General features: G+C 37.8%; 1 protein-coding gene across 2 annotated transcripts in view; it reads left to right on the top strand.

The window, feature by feature from the left end:
• Positions 1-19,920, top strand: part of RNF128 (ring finger protein 128) — a 115,454-nt gene that overhangs the window by 82,006 nt on the left and 13,528 nt on the right. For both annotated transcript variants that reach the window (XM_044235470.1, XM_044235469.1), the window contains exon 3: positions 18,672-18,743. In XM_044235470.1, the coding sequence (XP_044091405.1) occupies positions 18,672-18,743 (72 nt within the window). The remainder of the gene's footprint in view (positions 1-18,671; positions 18,744-19,920) is intronic.

Genomic DNA, 19,920 nt, shown 5'->3' with positions numbered 1-19,920 from the left:
TATTTGCATGGCATTAAACCCCATCAGAAAGTAATGATTTATAAAGAACTGATTGCTGTCACATAACTTTCACTGAATATTTAACTCTGGTCTCATCACTCCTTTAAGTAATTTTCATAGTTTATAATATATTTTATGAAAAGTTGTATAAAAATGGTCAAGAATAGCATTACAGTATAGTGGGGTGACTCAGTCAGTGACTCTTGATTTTGACCCGGGTCATCATTTCAGGGTCATGGGATCGAGCTCTAAGTGCCAGCTTCCGTGCTCAGCACAGAGTTGGCTTGAGATTCTCTCCCTCTCCTCCTATCTCTCCCCCTCTCAACCTCTGCTCATGTGCGCACTCACATGCGCTCTCCCGCGCTCTCTCTCTCTCTCTCTCCCTCTCTCAAATAAATAAACCTTTAAAAAAAGAACAGCATTAAAACTTCTCACCTTTTAGAGAAAGCTTTGGAAAGGGCCTCTTTCACTGCATAGTGGGCTATATCTGTGTATCCTTTGGTGACTAAAGGGTTAGATATATGACTTTTAATCCCTTTTGCTTATTAATATTTGAAAGTGTCACGATGTCATTTACATGTTCAGTTTTCCTGACTTCCTATTTATTTTTATTTTTTTTTCTTTCCCCAATTTATTTATTTTCAGAAAAACAGTATTCATTATTTTTTCACCACACCCAGTGCTCCATGCAAGCTGTGCCCTCTATAATACCCACCACCTGGTACCCCCACCTACCACCCCCCCCACCACTTCAAACCCCTCAGATTGTTTTTCAGAGTCCATAGTCTCTCATGGTTCACCTCCCCTTCCAATTTACCCAAATTCCCTACTACTCTCTAACGCCCCTTGTCCTCCATGCTATTGGTTATGCTCCACAAATGAGTGAAACCATATGATAATTGACTCTCTCTGCTTGACTGATTTCACTCAGCATAATCTCTTCCAGTCCCGTCCATGTTGCTACAAAAGTTGGATATTCGTCCTTTCTGATGGAGGCATAATATTCCATAGTGTATATGGACCACATCTTCCCCATCCACTCATCCGTTGAAGGGCATCTTGGTTCTTTCCATAGTTTGGCGACTGTGGCCATTGCTGCTATAAACATTGGGGTACAGATGGCCCTTCTTTTCACGACATCTGTATCTTTGGGGTAAATACCCAGGAGTGCAATTGCAGGGTCGTAGGGAAGCTCTATTTTTAATTTCTTGAGGAATCTCCACACTGTTCTCCAAAGAGGCTGCACCAACTTGCATTCCCACCAACAGTGTAAGAGGGTTCCCCTTTCTCCACATCCTCTCCAACACATGTTGTTTCCTGTTTTGTTAATTTTGGCTATTTATTTTTAAAAGGTATAGCTTGATACACATGATGGTTATAACTAAATTTAACTGCATTGCTACCATTTTGCAGGTAGAAATGGTAATGAAACTGAGTTATGGAAACTTGCCTTCATTAGAATATGAGGAATTCATTAGAATATTCAGGATTGTCTTTCCTCTGAACTATTATAATGCATAGTATATAATGTCAAGCAAACTGGTAAATGTATAATTATAAATGTGATGACCAAGATGTCCAAATATAATAGGTAGCACATAGTGGCCACATGCCTGATAATGTCATAATACGATGTGTGAGAATACATGTCATCCGTGTGTCCGTGCATAGAAATCTTTTAAACAAATGAAAAGTATGAATGGGTTGTGAATGAAGGTAGCATGTTAGGCATTACATGGTGGATTTGTGTCCACACTGGGAACACCGATAACCTAAGACCAGGAAGATTATGGAAAAACTTATGGTGTGCTCAAACTAATGAATTTGGGAGTGACCACTTTAACTTGACTCTGGCATGCAACACCCAGAATTTTGGTGTATGGTGCATGTATCCTAACTGTACTTAAGCAGTTAATACTCAGTGGAACAAGGCATATGTTTTTTTTTTTCCCAATTTATTTATTTTCAGAAAAACAGTATTCATTATTTTTTCACCACACCCAGTGCTCCATGCAAGCTGTGCCCTCTATAATACCCACCACCTGGTACCCCAACCTCCCACCCCCCCGCCACTTCAAACCCCTCAGACTGTTTTTCATATGTTTGATTAAACTTGGCTAGTGAAATAAAAGAGGGCTCTATGTGAAGTAGAACCTGGCCTATGTGTAATAGAAGAAGCTGAACTAACTTTTAATGAAGAGTGACTTTCAGAAGAAGAGAATTTATTCTCTGAAATAGACATTGGAAGGAATCATCGGCCAGGAGGGAAAAAATGGGAATCCACTTGGAAAGAGGATAATGACTTGATAATACGGTCACACAGACCCAATACATAATGCTAGAGAGTGCTAGCACTCAACACTGGAAAAGAGCATGTTTCTGACACAACAGGTCTGTTAACTATTCTACTACAAATGGAGGCCCAAGTCCCTATGGACTAATGGCCTCCCATTTTTAACTATGGAAGCTCAGAGAGAGCATCTTTGAGACACATGCAGATCCCTAACCTTGTGGACATTTTTTGAGTGAAATTATAACTTACATTGCTGATCCTCTAACTTATCTTGACCAAAGGGTAGACCAAAATAAGATGAACTAGTAAGAATAATACTGAATGATACCCATGTATTCCTCATAGGAGGGAGATGGCCTTCCTGCATGATAGTCAATAGGAACCTATAACTATATAACAGCCAAGTGATTGGTTTGTCCTCGGCTAATATAGAACCTAGAAATGACAGAATCATCCTCACTGGTGATAATATTTGCCCATAATAATTTCTAGTGTATGGGCAAAGAACAATTCTTCTAGGAAGGTTTAATAAACACTTCTGTGATACTTCCTGATTTATTTTGTAACCAAACCAAACCATACCCTAACCATATTGCATATATGGTATAATACTAGTATTGTTGGCAAAATTCAACTATCTTATATAAATAAATCATGTGATAGTCAAATGTATTGGAAAACCGAACTGAAACCTCCAAAGAATATGATACCAATGGAGAGTGATTGGCCTGAGGAAGAATTAGATTTAGTTCCATTACCATATTAAATGGCTCTATACAGTTTTATCACAAAATTCAAGTAGTCATAGAACAAGGAAGTAAGCAGATAATTAAACTGGTACAACAATATAAAGATGTTTGAAATGGTCTTACAGATTGAAAGAAGCCTATTTATTCCCTTCATTGGCTTCTGCAAGTATTGGTATGCTTAGGTTGTTCTTAACTGCATTTCACGTATAAATGCTGTACTAATTGCCGAAGTCCAAATAACTATGACTGTTTTGTTGTTAAAAAGACCTTGATCAAGATATGGGGGTGGGGGACACCCGGGTGGCTCAGTGGGTTAAGGGTCCAACTCTTGATCTCAGCTCTGGTCTTGATCTCAGGGGTCATGAGTTCAACCCTCTGTTGGGCTCCATGCTGGGCATGGAACCTACTTTAAAAAAAGACTACTTTGAAAGAAAAAGAGATATAGGGGATGGATTGTGAGGAAAGATAGCACAGTAGATCCAGTTGTTTACTCCTTGCTAGTCTCCAGGGGAACTGTAACTGGCCTTTGGGAATGTGGCCTCAAAGTGTTTTTTTTTTTATGTTAGTTATTGATGATTTTGTTATACACACCTGGAGCAATGGACCATGTTGTACCAGCTTGTCATGCTTGCTTGGCACTACTGTCAAGATTGATGATACACCTATTTTCATTATTGGGGTTCTGAGTTTCAGGCATTATGGCCGGTTGCTAGCAGGATTACCTAGTGACCAGCCCCCATCTTAGCCTCAGATCCTGAGACTCAAATTGGTTTTCTGGGTAAAGATATGCCACACATGTCTCTGTAGTTTGCTGCCAAAGAGATAGCACTCCTTTGTGGTCTCACATGAGGAAGAACTAAGCTACATTAATATCTTAAAATTTGTCCTTGAACTTTAAAGCATGACTAAAAATATCTGAAATAGTTCTGGTTACATTAGGTTTTCTTCACTAGTACTTGAAATTAACTGGAAGACTTATCAGGTGTCTGCATACTGTACCGCTACCAATATATACATTTGTGGTGGGGAAATTCATATGTATGTGTCTGTTCCTGTCCAAATTTGAGACTTATTGGAGCCTTTTACCAAACTATTATTTTGGCTCTTAGATAAGAAGAGTAGATTAAATAAATCACTCTCTTAGTAGGACCTAGTTGTATAATCTTTCTCTGACTCTCACTGAACAAAAGGAAGCTCTTATAATGGGTCTCAGGATTTTTTTTTTGATATTCACTTACTCTAATCTTACATTTATATCACTAATTCTGAAGGTTTTGATTGTCTTTTTTGAAAAATGCAATAGTCTGAGTCATAACTTATCTACTGGGTCAAATTTCCCCTTCCCTCACTGCTCTTCCTTATAGTGCATTTCCTCACTGTTCACAGTGATCACCTTCAGGCAAGTAGTCTGTACTCCTTTCTATCCCCATCTCCATAGTTGCATAGACTTACAGGAAACTGTATTATAGTCTGTACCTTTTCTTTCCTTTAGGAATGCTTCATTAAAATATTATGCATAGGTTTTTTGTTTTTTGTTTTTTTTTTTTTTGTTTTGTTTTTTAAGATTTTATATGCATAGGTTTTTTGCTGAAAAAAGAAAGATTTCTTTCAGGTCTCATATATCTGAACAGCCACATGACTCAAACATTGATTTTGTTCACAGGAATAGATCTGAGGAAAAGAATCCTGTTACCATAAATCTTGATTCTGTTCTATAAACTCTGAGTCAAACTTTTATGAAAAAATTTTATTTTAAAAGAAGTGATGACTTCAAGCAAGAAAATCTGGTTTGCCTCTATCCACCCTCATTTCTTGCTTTTGCATACCCTGCCCCCCATCAAGTAATTAGGTTTGATTACATGCCTAGTGTTATTCATGTGGGTTTCAGTTACACTAAAAGCTGAATACCTTGGGACCCAAAACCAAGCTGACAAATCACTAGCCTGGAACATTTATTTTACTTAATTAGATGTAAATACACAAATAGACTAAGTAGAATATTTCTTGAGTTTATAATTTAAAAATTGAACATTGTAATATAGGATAAGAAGTGGCTTTTCATTTTCAGCCCAAATAAAGTCTCACTCAGAACTAAGAAAACTATGTAGCCAAGATTCTTCAGTGACTAGAATGATCACAGCTTTTCAATAGAATAATGACATTAAGCTTCTGTTAAGAAAACTGTCTGACCACCAAGCTTTTTTGAATTAGTCTTCAAGTCTCTTTCCAAATATTCTTATATCAGGTATCTCTTTGGATTGGAGAGGAGGCAGGGAGAGTCTGTTGATATAAAATACGTGCTTAAAAGAGTTCCCCAAATCACAGTAAGTAGCAAATTTAAGAAGGCTCTGAAGATTGTATAGTAGCTGACTTTGAGGTTTTCGGCTTTTTTTCTTATTTCTTTCATTTATCTTCTTCACAAGGAATGTGAAGCCTTTTAAAGGCTTCTTTGCTATTACACAATGAAGGCAGTGTACTGTAGTGGAGAGATCATGGACTTTAAAGCCAGATAGAACCTGGGCTTGAATTGAATCACAGCTCTGCAACTAACCAGCTGCCTGGACTTTAGTCAAGCTTCTGAACCTTTTCTTGTCTATAAAACTTGGATATTAAAATACCTACTCCATAAGGTTGTTAATGATTAAACAAGATGACACATGTAAAAAAGCTTAGGGGGTTGATCCTGACCGTGGTGGGGGCCAACATCTATTCCCGAAACCTTTGTTTCTCCAGATTTTGTGGGGTAGAGGCTTTTAATGAGTACAACTGTGACTTGGATGAGAAAATCATGAAAATCTGTTTTGATTTCTAAATTCAGAAGCTATTCTTTGAGCAACTACTAGGCTCTATAGGAAACTTTTTAAAAATGGTTATGGCAGTCCTCCAGCTACTCGCAATCTAGTAGGAGAGAAAGACATGTGAATGGTACAATTACAGAATATGATAAGAAGTAGAGGGGCGCCTGGATGGCTCCGTTGGTTAAGCAGCTGCTTTTGGCTCTAGTTATGATCCCAGGGTCCTGGAATCGAGCTTCACTGGCTCCCTGCTTAGCAGGGAGTCTGTTTATCCACCATCCCCACCCCACCCCTGCTCCTTCTCCCACTTGTGTGTGCACACACTCTTTCTCTCTCTCAAATACTAAATGCATTTTTTAAAAAAGAGGTAGAAACAATGTCCTATTGGAATTTATAAGGTAGGAGGGAATTCTGAAATGGTGGCAAGGCATCAAAAAATTGTCCAATGTAATTAGTGTAACAAACTAGATATATGCTTGAAGTTCTGTTTCTAAAGACTAAAATAGAAATTATAGTTTGCAGGGCACCTGGGTGGTTCAGTGGGTTAAGCCTCTGCCTTCGGCTCAAGTCATGATCTCAGGGTCCTTGGATCCAGCCCTGCATCAGGCTCTCTGCTCAGCGGGGAGCCTGCTTCCCCCTCTCTCTCTGCCTGCCTCCCTGCCTACTTGTGATCTCTCTGTCAAATAAATAAATAAAATCTTAAAAAAAAAAGGAAAAAAAGAAATTACGGTTTGCTTTGAGACACATTTTTTTTTAATGTAGAGGCATATTTGGGCACCCAGAAGTATGATTTAAGTAATATATCCAAACATGTGTATTTAATATAAACTGCTTAATCTTAATGTTCTCATATTTCAGTTTTTAGAGGAATTAATGCATCTTGGAAACTCTTTCTGTCAGTGTGACATTGAACTGTTTTGAGTACTAATGGCAGCTTTGTGAGTGATCTTCATTCAAGCTCTAAAAACACAGTTTGTGCTTCTCTCCAAAATCATGTGTCTCACATCCATATTTAAAGAAAATGTCTTTGCTTTTCTTTATAAAAGTTCATTAGGAGTTACTGGAATTACCTGAATTTCCTTTTGAAGAGCTTTTTTTTTTTTTTTTAATTCCAAAGCTGCTTTGTTAAACATTGGTTTATACTATGATGAAACTCTTTTAGAGATCCTTCAAAATCAAGTCCCTTGCCTAGGATCATCCGGTGTCTTGAATTTTGGCCTGTGTTTTTATATCCTCCTGGCTCTTTTTTTTTAAGCATTGGTCTTTTTTTTTTTAAGCATTGGTCTTAATGTGAGTTCTGTTCTCATAATCTCATAAGTGTAGACTTGGACATTACATTTCAAGCTTGCCTTTGAGCCCAGGCCTCAAATTTGCATTAGTCTTGCATATAATTAAACAAAGTTATATATTTCACAGTCATTCCTAATAAATTAATAAGTGCTAGCACTGGAGACTCAGGCACTTATGTTGTGTTGAATATCTTGGAATGAGAAATCAGACTACGTAGACTCAAGTAAATACACTAGAGATGTATCACTTCTTGTGCGTACAGTTCCCCAGCTGTGTCACAGTTTGTTTAAATCAGAAGTGCTCTAAAGACAAAGTGCAAAATGATTGTCAAAGACTTCCTATGAACTGCATTTTTTTCTTTTCTTCTTTTCCTGTTTTTTTTCCCTTGCCTCCTTTTTTTTTTTCTTTTTTAACCATTTGCAGTTTTCACATCTAGGTTTCTAAATAGCTCATCTCTATGTGAAAAGAAAGTATGGATGTTTGGAAGTCTAGGCCAGGGCCAGGACCCTTAGGCATACTGGTTATTCACTATAAGGACTGGCCACAATTTCACAGATTATAGAATCCAGGAGTTGGAAAAACTTCAAAAGGTAGCCAAATTACAGATGTTTTGTCTGGGAATCTTGAAGGATGAAGAGCAGAGTCCCAGTAACAGCTCTGTCATTTAGAGGCTGTGTGCCCTTTGGAATGAGTTATTTAACTTATCCAAACTACCATTTGCTCATCTCTAAAATGGTAGTATTATCTCCTTTATGGGGTTGTTAGGACTAAATGAGTCCAATTTTTTTGTAAAGATTTGATGTCTATTAAGATATCAAAAACAATTTTAAATTATAAAATAACTGCATACATATAAAGTAGTACTAGCTTCCTGGCACAAGCCACAGTGAAAGAAAAAAGAAATGAAGAAAGAAAAGATGCTACCTTGATATTAGGGGAAGGAACACTTAACTCCAGGTGTTAGTGGGACTGACGCTAACCAACTCTTGAGGTTTCGAGCAAGGCTGTCTTCCTCTGTAGGCATCAGTTTTCTTTTCTTTTTTTTTAAAGGTTTTATTTATTTACTTGACAGAGAGATCACAAGTAGGCAGAGAGGCAGGCAGAGAGAGAGAGGGAAGCAGGCTCCCTGCTGAGCAGAGAGCCCGATGCAGGACTTGATCTCAGGACTCTGAGATCATGGCCTGAGCAGAAGGCAGCGGCTTAACCCACTGAGCCACCCAGGCGCCCCTTTTCTTTCTTTTTTTTTTTTTAAAGATTTTATTTATTTATTTGACAGACAGAGATCACAGGCAGGGGATGGGGGGAAGCAGGCTCCCCACCAAGCAGAGAGCCTGATGCAGGGCTCGATCCCAGGACCCTGGGATCACGACAACCTGAGCCGAAGGCAGAGCCCTTAACCCACTGAGCCACCCAGGCACCCCGGCATCAGTTTTCTTATCTGCCAGATTAGGTATCAGGCTAGGTGAATTCTTTTTTTTTTTTTTTTAAGATTTTTATTTATTTGACAGAGAGATCACAAGTAGGCAGAGAGGCAGGTGGGCGGGGTGGGGTAGGGGGAAGGTGGGGAAAGCAGGCTCCCCGCCGAACAGAGAGCCCAATGCTGGGCTCTATCCCAGGACCCTGAGATCACGACCTGAGCTGAAGGCAGAGGCTTAACCCACTGAGCCGCCCAGGTGCCCCAGGCTAGGTGAGTTCCAAGAGTTCTTCCAGCTCTAAAGATCCTAAGTGTACTTCCTTTCATTGTCCCTCTATTATTTACTTCTGCAAATAACAGAACAGAAAACTCATGTGCATAAAATAAAGTACCATTGTTGAATTTCCCTTTTTAAAGATTTTATTTATTTGAGAGAAAGAAAGAGAGTGAGCACAGAGGGAGAGTGAGAGGGAGAAGCAGACTCTCCATAGAGTGGAGAGCCCGACATGATGCTGGGCTCCATCCCAGGACCCTGAGATCATGACCTGAGCTGAAGGCAGACGCTTAACCGACTGAGCCACCCAGGTGCCCCTGAATTGCCCTTTTGCGTTAACTCACATTTAAGTCCCAAAGTGGGAGTGAAAGGTCTCAATTATCATCTTTTCCTTCAAAGAACTAGCTAGGCCTTCCTATTTAACTTTCTGTTAAGCTATTTCTGCTCATCAAGTAAGAATCTAAGAAGTCTCTGCCATTTCTGAGTCAGCAAAGTAATAGTTTGTTAATCTCCTTGGCATTAAGCTTAATACCTTTCACAAAATGATATATAGGAGGCAGGTTGGGGCATTAAGGATTTTCTTCATATACCTATACCCATGGATTATTCTCTTCCAAAGTGTATTTGCTACAGATGTATATAAACAGATTACAAAGACATGTTATGCTTACTGGTGAATAGTAGTTTATATTTTCATTTTTTAAAAGATTTATTAGAGGGGCGCCTGGGTGGCTCAGTGGATTAAAGCCTCTGCCTTCGGCTCAGGTCATGATCCCAGGGTCCTGGGATCGAGCCCCGCATCGGGCTCTCTGCTCAGCAGGGAGTCTGCTTCTCCCTCTCTCTCTGCCTGCTGCTCTGCCTACTTGTGATCTCTATCAAATAAATAAATAAAATATTTTAAAAAATAAAGACTTATTAGAGAGAGAGTGAGAGAGAGAATGAGATGGGAGGTCAGAGGGAGAAGCAGAGTCCCCACGGAGCTGGGAGCCTGATGCGGGACTCAATCCCAGGACTCCAGGATCACAACCTGAGCCAAAGGCAGCTGCTTAACTGACTGAGCCACCCAGGTGCCCTATATTTTCTTCTTTTTTTGTTTTTAAGATTTTATTTATTTATTTATTTGACAGAGAGAGACACAGTGAGAGAGGGAACACAAGCAGGGGGAGTAGGAGAGGGAGAAGCAGGCTTTCCACTGAGCAGAGAGCCTGATTTGAGGCTCGATCCCAGGGACCCAGGATCATGACCTGAGCTGAAGGCAGATGCTTAATTGACTGTGGCACCCAGGGGCCCCTATATTTTCATTTAATAAATGTTTTATTGAGTGTCTGGTATATGCCAGGCATGATACTAGATACTTTCTTTACATTATCTTTGATTTTCACATATTCTTCATGTCAGTTGGGGGTTTTCCTGCTAGGGATAGAGGTACATACTCAGTGACCTCTGGTTCTGAGTACCTACTGTTTGCTGCATTTCTACTAAGTTCATTTTACACTACAGAACAGGAGATTTGCTAATCATCTTGCCATGCTGCACATGCTGTGTCTCTATGCTTTAAACAGGGTCCACCCAAGTGTGAAAGCTAGCCTTTGCTTTAATTTACACATATATGCACTTGAGGCATTTGTGCATGTGATAGATACTAACTGAAATGGAAAGAAGGATTTATTTGCAACATTACAAATAATTTTAAATCAACCCTAAATATCTCATACCACCTGGGATTTTTTTTTCCATGTGGTCACTTCACCCCATAAAGAGAGACAATCTTTCATTGATTCTTTCTCAATTTGCCCTTATCTCTGAGATTTCCACCTAAACCCCACCTTCACTTCTTGTATTATTATTGAGGTAAAACTGATACATAAGATTACATTTTAGATGGACACCATAATTTGACACCTGTATGCACTATAAAATGATTATTACCAAAAGTCTAGTTTCAGTAGTAATCATGAATCACCATTCCTTTGACCCACTGTACCTATTTTGCCCAACCCCTTCCCCTCTGGTAACCATCAGTCTGTTCTTTATATCTGTGAGTTTTGTTTTTGTATTATTTTGTTTGTTTTTTCTTCGATTCACATAGGAGCACAGTCATAGGGTATTTGTCTTTCTCTGCCTGACTAACTTCACTTATAATATTGGCAAGGTCCATCCTTCTTATCACAAGTGGCAAGATTTCATTCTTTATGGCTGGATAGTATTGCTCTGTGTATGTGTGTCTTTGTGTACCACATACTCTATCCGTTCGTCTACTGATAGACATTTAGATTGTTTCCATATTTTGGCTATTATAAATAATGTGGCAATGAAGATAGGGGTGTATGTATCCTTTTGAATTAGTGATTTTGTATTCTTTTGATAAATACCCAGAAGTAGAACAGCCAGATAATATGATCAATCTCTTCTTAATTTTTTAAGAGATTTTATTTTATTTTAGAGAGAGAGTTGGGGGAGGGGTATGAGGAGAGAGAGAGAGAGAATCTCAAACTGACTCCATGCTGAGTATGGAGCCTGATGCAGGGCTCAGTCTCAAAACCCTGATATCCTAACCTGAGCTGAAACTAAGAGTTGGGCTTGCTCAACTGACTGAGCCATCCAGATGCCCCTATTCTTAATTTTTCGAGTAACCTTCATACTGTTTTCCTGGTGGCTGTGCCAGCTTACATTCCAACATCCTATCTAACATTAGTTATTTCTTATCTTTTTGATAATAGCCATTCTAACAGGTGTGAGGTGGTATTTCATTGTGGTTTTGATTTGTATTTTTCTAATTACTAGTGGTTTTGAATATCTTTCATGTGCCTGTTGGCCATCTATATGTTTTCTTTGGAAAAACGTCTTTTCACACTTTCTGGGCCCTCATTAAATTAGGTTGTTTGGTTTTTTTATTGTTGAAGTGTAAGAGTTTTTCCTATATTTTGTCTATTAACCCCTTATCGGATATATGATTTGCAAATATCTTCTCCATCGAATAGGTGGCCTTTTCATTTTGATGGTGGTTTCCTTTGCTGTGGAGAAGGTTTTTAGTTTGATGTAGTCCCATTGGTTTACTTTTGCTTTGGTTTCCTTGCCAATGGAGTCAGATCCACAAACTGGTCACTAAGAACTCTATCAAGGAGCCTACTGCCTATGTTTTCTTCTCACTTTTATTGTTTCAGGTATTAAATTCAAGTCTTTATTTTAATTTGTTTATGGTGTAAGATAGTGGTCTCGTTTCTGTTCTTTTGCATATGGCTGTTGAGTTTTCCCCCAGCACCATTTTGAAGAGAATGTCCTTTCTCCATTGTATATTCTTGGCTCCTTTGTCATAAATTGTCTGTATATGTGCAGACTTATTTCTGGGCTCTAAATTCTGTTCTGTTGAACTGTGTCTGTCTTTATGCCAATACCATACTGTTTGAGTACTATGTAGTTTTGTATTATAGTTTGAAATCTAGGAGCATGATACCTCCAGGTTTGTTCTTAAGATTGCACTGGCTGTTTGGGATCTTTTGTGGTTCCATACAAATTTTAGAATTATTCTCTTTCTATGAAAAATGCCATTGGAAGTTTGGTAGGGATTGCATTGAATCTGTAGATTCCTTTGGGTAGTATGATCATTTTAGCAATATTAATTCTTCCAATCCATGAGCCATGGGATAGCTTTCCTTTTATTTGTGTTGTCTTCAACTTCTTCCATCTTACAGTTTTCAGTGTACATGTTTTTCACCTCCTTAGTTAAATTTATTCCTAACTATTTTATTGTTACTGATACAATTATAAATGAGATTGCTTTCTTAATTTCTCTTTTTGATAGTTGATTATTAGTATATGGAAATATAACAGATTTCTTATATTGATTTGGTATTCTACAACTTTAATGAATTCATTTATTGTAACAGCTGGTTTTTTTTTTTGGTGGAAACTAAAGGGTTTTATATATACCAGTATCATGTCATCTGCAGTTTTACTTCTTCCTTTCCTATTTGTATGCATTTTATTCCACTTTCTTACCTTATTGATGTGGCTAGGACATCCAATTCTATGTTGAATAAAAGTGACAAGAGTGGGCATCCTTGTCTTCTTCCTGATCTAAGAGGAAAAGCATTCAGTTTTTTTCACCATTGAATATGATGTTAGCTGTGTGTTTGTCATATATGGCCTTTATTAGGTTGAGATATATTCCTTCTGTACCCACTTTGTTGAGAGTTTTTATCATAAATGGATGTTGAATTTTGTCAATGCTTTTTCTGCATCTACTGAGATGATCATATGATTTTTCCTTCATTTTATTAATGTGGTGTACCAGGTTGATTGATTTGCAGATGTTGAACCATCCTTATATCCCTGAAATAAGTCCTACTTGATTGTGCTTAATGATCCTTTTACTGTTTTGTTTAATTCAGTTTGCTGATATTTTGTTGAGAATTTTTACATCTGTGTTTCTCAAAGATACTGGCCTGTAATTTTCTTTCTATGTAGTGTCTCTGTCTGTTTTTGGTATCATTAATGCTGGCCTTGTAAAATGAGTTTGAAAATGTTACTTCCTCTTCAATTTTTGGAAGAGTTTGAGAAGCATAGGTATTAAATACCCTTTGGATGTTTGGTCGAATTCACCAGTGAAACCATCTTGTCCTGGGCTTTTGTTTGTTGGGAGGTTTTTCATTACTGATTTAATCTCCTTATTAGAAACTGGTCTATTCAGATTTTCTATTTCTTCATAATCAGACTTGGAAGGTTGTGTGTTACTTGGAATTTATCCATTTTTTCCCTAGGTTGTCTAACTTACTGTCATATAATTGTAGTAGTTTCTTATGATCCTTGTATTTCTGTGGTATCAGTTATAAATTCTTTTTCATTTCTGATTTTATTTACTTGAACCTGCTCTCTTTTCTTGGTTAGTGTAACAAAAGGTTTATCGATTTTATCTTTTCAGAGAACCAGCTTTTAGTTTTATTGATCTTTTCTGTTGTCTTTTTAGTCTCTGTTTCACTTATTTCCACTGTGATCTTTATTATTTCCTTTAAGGTGTAAAGTTACTTGTTTGAGATTTTTCTTGTTTCTTGAGGTAGGCCTATATTACTATGAATTTCCCTCTTAGAGCTGCTTTTATTACATCACATAGGTTTTGGTATGTTGTATGTCTGTTTTCATTTGTCTCTAGGTATTTTTAAATTTTTTTCTTTGTGTTTTTTTTTTTCAGTGACTCATTGTTCAGTAGCATGTTTCATTTCTACATTTTTAGGTCTTCTTTCCACTTTTCTTTAATTGATTTCTAGTTTTCTGCCATCATGGTTGGAGAAGATAGATGATGTGATTTCAATCTTTTTGAATTTGAGACTTATTTTGTGCCATAACATGTGACCTATCCTGGAGACTATTTCATGTGCACTTGAAAAGAATGTGTGTTCTGTTGGAATGTTATATATATTATCTCCCATCTGATCTGATGTGTTGTTTAAGGCTGATGTTTTCTTATTGATTTTCAGTCCAGATGATCTATCCAAAGATGTAAATAGGGTGTTAAAGTTCCATACCATTATTGTATTGCTGCCAATTTCTCCCTGTAGGCCTGTTAATATTTGCTTTATATATACTAGTGCTTCTGTGATAGGTGCATGTATATTTGTAAATGTTATATCTTCTAGCTGGACTGACTCCTTTATTATATAATGCCCTTCTTTATTACAATCCTTACTACAATCCTTTATTATGATCTTGTTTTCAAATCTGTTTGATCTGGTACGATGGACTGACTCCTTTATTATATAATGCCCTTCTTTATTACAATCCTTATTACAATCCTTTATTATGATCTTGTTTTCAAATCTGTTTGATCTGGTACTAGTATAGCTAGACCATCTTTTTTTTTTCCATTTGCATGGAATATCTTTATCTCTTCACTTTTAGATGCTGTATCTTTACTTCTGAAGTGAGTCTCTTGTAGACAGCATAAAGTTAGGTCTTTTTTTTTTAATCTGTTCACCCATTCTGTGCCTTTTGATTGAAGAATCTAGTCCATTTACATTTAAAGTGATTATTGGTAGTTATGTACTTACTTCTGTTTTGTTACTTATTTTCTGGCACTTTTGGAAGAAACTACCAAAGAAACTACTTCCTTCCTTCCTCTCTTTCTCTCTCCTTGTGGTTTAATGGCTTTCTTTAGTGTTACATTTAGATTTCTTTCTTAAAGATTTTTTTTTATTTGACAGATGGAGATCACAAGTAGGCAGAGAAACAGGCAGAGAGAGAGGAGGAAGCAGGCTCCCTGCTGAGCAGAGAGCCCGATGCGGGGCTCAATCCCAGGACTCTGGGATCATGACCTGAGCTGAAGGCAGAGGCTTTAACCCACTGAGCCACCCAGGCACCCCAGATTTCTTTCTTATTTTGTGTATTTACTGAAGTTTTTTCCTTGTGGTTATCATAATGTTTATATGTAACATAGTACGTATATAATGATTGGTTTTAAGTTGATAGGAACTTAAAATTGAACAGATTCCAAAACTTTTTAGTCCCCTCCCCACATTTCATATCTTTGATGTCACGTTTTGTATTTTTTCTTGTTTTTTGCAACCCTTAAATAATTACTATAGTCATAGTTAAATTTACTACTAATGGCTATTAATCTTATATTTGCTTTATAAATGATTAATCCACTATTTTTACTATATATTTACTTTTTCCAGTGAAATTTTTACTTTTGTAAATTTTCTTGTTATTCGATTAGTGCTACTTCTTTTTAGCTTAAAGAAGACCCTTTAACATTTCTTGTAAGGCTGGACTAATGGTCATGAACTTGTTCAGTTTTTTCTTATCTGAGAACATCTTAATCTTCCCTTTAATTCCGAATGATGACATTGCTGGGTAGAGAATTCTTGTTGGACTTTTTTTTTAACTTCCAGAATTTAAATATGTCATACTATTCCCTTCTCACCTGAAAGATTCTTGTGAAAAATCTGCTGGTAGACTTATGGGGTTTCCTCTATAGGTAACAGGTTATTTTTCTCTTGCTGTTTTTAAAATTCTCTCTTTATCTTTTAACTTTTACCATTTTAATTATAGTGTTTCTTGGTGTGGATGTCTTTGGGGTCTTCTTGTTGAAATTCTCTGGAGTTTCTAGACCTTGTTCTTTCATTTGGAATATTCCTCTCATTTTGCCTGATGCTCTGTGTTTATTTCTGTGAATTAAGAAAATCAGCTATCTCTCCCAGCCTTGAAGGGGTGGCCTGGTGTAAGAGCTATCCCATAGAGCTCAGAAGTGCTCTTCCCCTGGCCATCTGCACCAAGCCCTCAAGGGATGACCCTTGTGTGAACACTGCATTACTGCCTGCTTTGGTGGGGCCACAGCTCTGGCATGGGGATGGGTGGGGCCCTCAGTGGGGTATACTTTCTAGCACCCACAGGCTAGAGGAAGAGTTCCAAATTGTCACTGCCAATACCAGTGTCAGCAAGTTAGGATGAGTTATCAAAAAATGGCACTTGCCAGTGTCTCCATCCCCCAGAAGAATATCAACAAGTTTCTGGCTCTCTGGTGGACACTTCAAACTGGTATTTTTACACTGGGTCTGATGGTGATTGAATCTGTGTGTGAGCCTTTTGAGAGGGTATTCTCTGTTCCCTATATTTCTGGAACTAATCCTAGTTAGTTTTCAAAGCCAGGCCTTTTGGGGGCTTATCTCACCTATGCAAGATGTAGGGGCTGAGGTGCCTAATGTGAAGCACAGACCCATTGCTTCTTAGGGAAAAGCTCCATATTTGTGAGATCCCTCTCAATTGGGGATTACTGTATCTGGGGTGGGTTTGTTTGTCTGGTTTTGATGAGAACATGTCTCTGCCTCTCTCACCCATATTGATGCTATTATTTTATCCTTTGTTATGGAGGTTCTGTTTATCAAGTTTTCAGCTCTTTTTCGGAGGAAATTATTCCATATATTGTACAAGTAATTTGTCCTGTCTGTGGGAGGAAGTGAGTTCAGGATCTTCCTACATCACCATCTTGAATCCCCCAACTTCACTTCTGATCTAGTTATGCATATTTTAGTCCTTGTTCTCAAAATGAGCCCTGGACTTGGTTTTTCATGACTGGAATGGTGTACATATATGTTCAGTGAAACAAGAAAGGCTTATTACTTTCAGAATCCACCCTCCTTATAATAAGGCAGTAGTGGTTATAAACAACAGTTTTCCCCCTAATGCGAAATAGCACTGTATGGATTGGTATTATCCTCATCTTATAGGTGAGTAAAGAAGTTCAACAATTTAATTACCTGTTCAGGATTATTCACTTAGTAAATGACAAACAGAAATTTTGAATCTAGGTCCATTTAAATCCAAATCCTGTGCACTTTCTACCAAACAAGACATGATTCAAAAAGGAAATGGGAAAAGATGCATTTTAAGATACTCAAAGGCTGAACACAGGAAAATTGCTTTGAAAATTCATAGCATCTGAATCCATTTGGAATGGATTTGTCATTGTAGCTCAAAGGTGCTATTTAAGAATGTAGGGAAACATCCTATAGGAGAACATAGGCAGTAATCTCTTCGATATCAGCCACAGCAACTTCTTTCAAGATATGTCTCCAAAGGCAAAGGAAACAAAAGCGAAAATAAACTTTTGGGACTTCATCAAAATCAAAAGCTTCTGCACAGCAAAGGAAACAGTCAAGAAAACAAAGAGGCAACCCACGGAATGGGGGAAGATATTTGCAAATGACAGTACAGACAGAAGGTTGATATCCAGGATCTATAAAGAACTCCTCAAACTCAACATATACAAAACAGATAATCATATCAAAAAATGGGCAGAAGATATGAACAGGCAGTTCTCCAATGAAGACATGCAAATGGCTATTAGACACATGAAAAAATGTTCATCATCACTAGGCATCAGGGAGATTCAAATAAAAACCACATTGAGGTATCATCTTACACCAGTTAGAATGGCCAAAATCAGCAAGACAGGAAACAACATGTGTTGGAGGGGATGTGGAGAAAGGGGAACCCTCTTACACTGTTGGTAGGAATGCAAGTTGGTGCAGCCTCTTTGGTGAACAGTGTGGAGATTCCTCAAGAAATTAAAAATAGAGCTTCCCTATGACCCTGCCATTGCACTACTGGGTATTTACCCCAAAGATACAGATGTAGTGAAAGAAGGGTCATCTGTACCCCAATGTTTATAGCAGCAATGGCCACAGCTGCCAAACCATGGAAAGAACCAAGATGCCCTTCAACGGGCAAATAGATAAGGAAGATGTGGTCCATATACTCTATGGAGTATTATGCCTCCATCAGAAAGGATGAATACCCAACTTTTGTAGCAACATGGACGGGACTGGAAGAGATGATGCTGAGTGAAATAAGTCAAGCAGAGAGAGTCAAGTATCATATGGTTTCACTTATTTGTGGAGCATAACAAATAGCATGGAGGACATGGGGAGTTAGGAGAAGGGAGTTGAGGGAAATTGGAAGGGGAGGTGAACCATGAGAGACTATGGACTCTGAAAAACAATCTGAGGGGTTTGAAGTGGGGGAGTGGGAGGTTGGGGTACCAGGTGGTGGGTATTACAGAGGGCACGGACTGCATGGAGCACTGGGTGTGGTGAAAATAATAATGAATACTGTTATGCTGAAAATAAATAAAAAATTTTTAAAAAAGAATGTAGGGAAACATAAGCGAAAAATTTCAGTAATTTGAAAATTCTGCCTGATAGCACATAAATGGAACAGTTATGGTTAATTATGTTATATATTTAAAAATCCACTTATACATTTACTTATACCAGATAGAGATTTATTAATCCTCTCTACCTTTTTCATCCTATTCCTTTTAAAAATAGTTTTTTCCTAATACATGCTGTTTCTGTTACAGAGACAATTAAAGGCAGATGCTAAAAAAGCTATTGGAAGGCTTCAGCTACGTACACTGAAACAAGGAGACAAGGTACATATTTGACTTTGTTTTCAAGCAGTGCTACCAAGTTATTGTTAAAACTAAATGTTCTTTCAAAGTATGCTTTTCATGGAATTTATAAATCTTACTGACTTTGGGGCGCCTGGGTGGCTCAGTGGGTTAAGCCGCTGCCTTCGGCTCAGGTCATGATCTCAGGGTCCTGGGATCGAGTCCCGCATCAGACTCTCTGCTCGGCAGGGAGCCTGCTTCCCTCTCTCTCTCTCTGCCTGCCTCTCCGTCTACTTGTGATCTCTCTCTGTCAAATAAATAAATAAAATCTAAAAAAAAATCTTACTGACTTTTTAAAATCATTTTGATGCTGGAGGTAGGTAGCCTGAATAATAGCCATTGCCCCCCATAGATATCTAGGTTTAAATCCCTGGAACCTGTAAATAATACCTTATATGGCAGAAACCCGACTTTGCAGATGAAATTAAGTTAAGGATCTTGAGATGGGGAGATTATCCTGGATTATCCAGGTGGGCCCTAAATGTAATTACATTTGATTGTTGTTTTAAGAAGGAGGAAAAGGGAGAATTGACTCCATTGCAATAGAGTATTTGACAATGGAAGTAAGAGGTTATAGTGATGCAAGAAAAGGGCCATGAGCCAAGGAATACAGACAGCCTTTAGAAGCTAGAAAAGACAAGGAAATGGATTCTCCCATGAAGCTTCCACAAGGAATATAGCACTGCCAACACATTGACTTTTAGACTTCTGATTTCCAGAACAACAAAAAAATACACTTGTGTTATTAAAATAACACAAAGTTATGGTCATTTTTTACCACAAAAACAGGAAACTAAACAATGCCAGCTAACAGTTGCACTTTATTTGAACATCCGTTTTTAGATTACAGCAGTTAAGAACTACCTTTGGTGTGTAAAACAAGTACAGAAAACAGCTATAGAATGTATTGAATTAAAAATTACCATTTATAATAGCACCTGAACCATTCTGTACTTAGGTATAAATCTTGCAAAATGTGAACATGATCTGTGTGCTGAAAACTGGAAAACACCAATGAAAGAAATCAAAGAAGACCCAAATAAATGGAGAGATATGCTATGTCCATGGGTCAGAAAACTCATTGTTGTCAAGATGTCAGACCCCCCAACTAGCCCATCGATTCAGTGCAGTTCCAGTTAAAATCGTAGTGGGATCTTTT

Source organism: Neovison vison, chromosome X (genome assembly GCF_020171115.1).
Source record: "Neovison vison isolate M4711 chromosome X, ASM_NN_V1, whole genome shotgun sequence".
Taxonomy (NCBI): domain Eukaryota; kingdom Metazoa; phylum Chordata; class Mammalia; order Carnivora; family Mustelidae; genus Neogale; species Neogale vison.
This window is presented reverse-complemented; position numbering and strand designations above follow the sequence as displayed.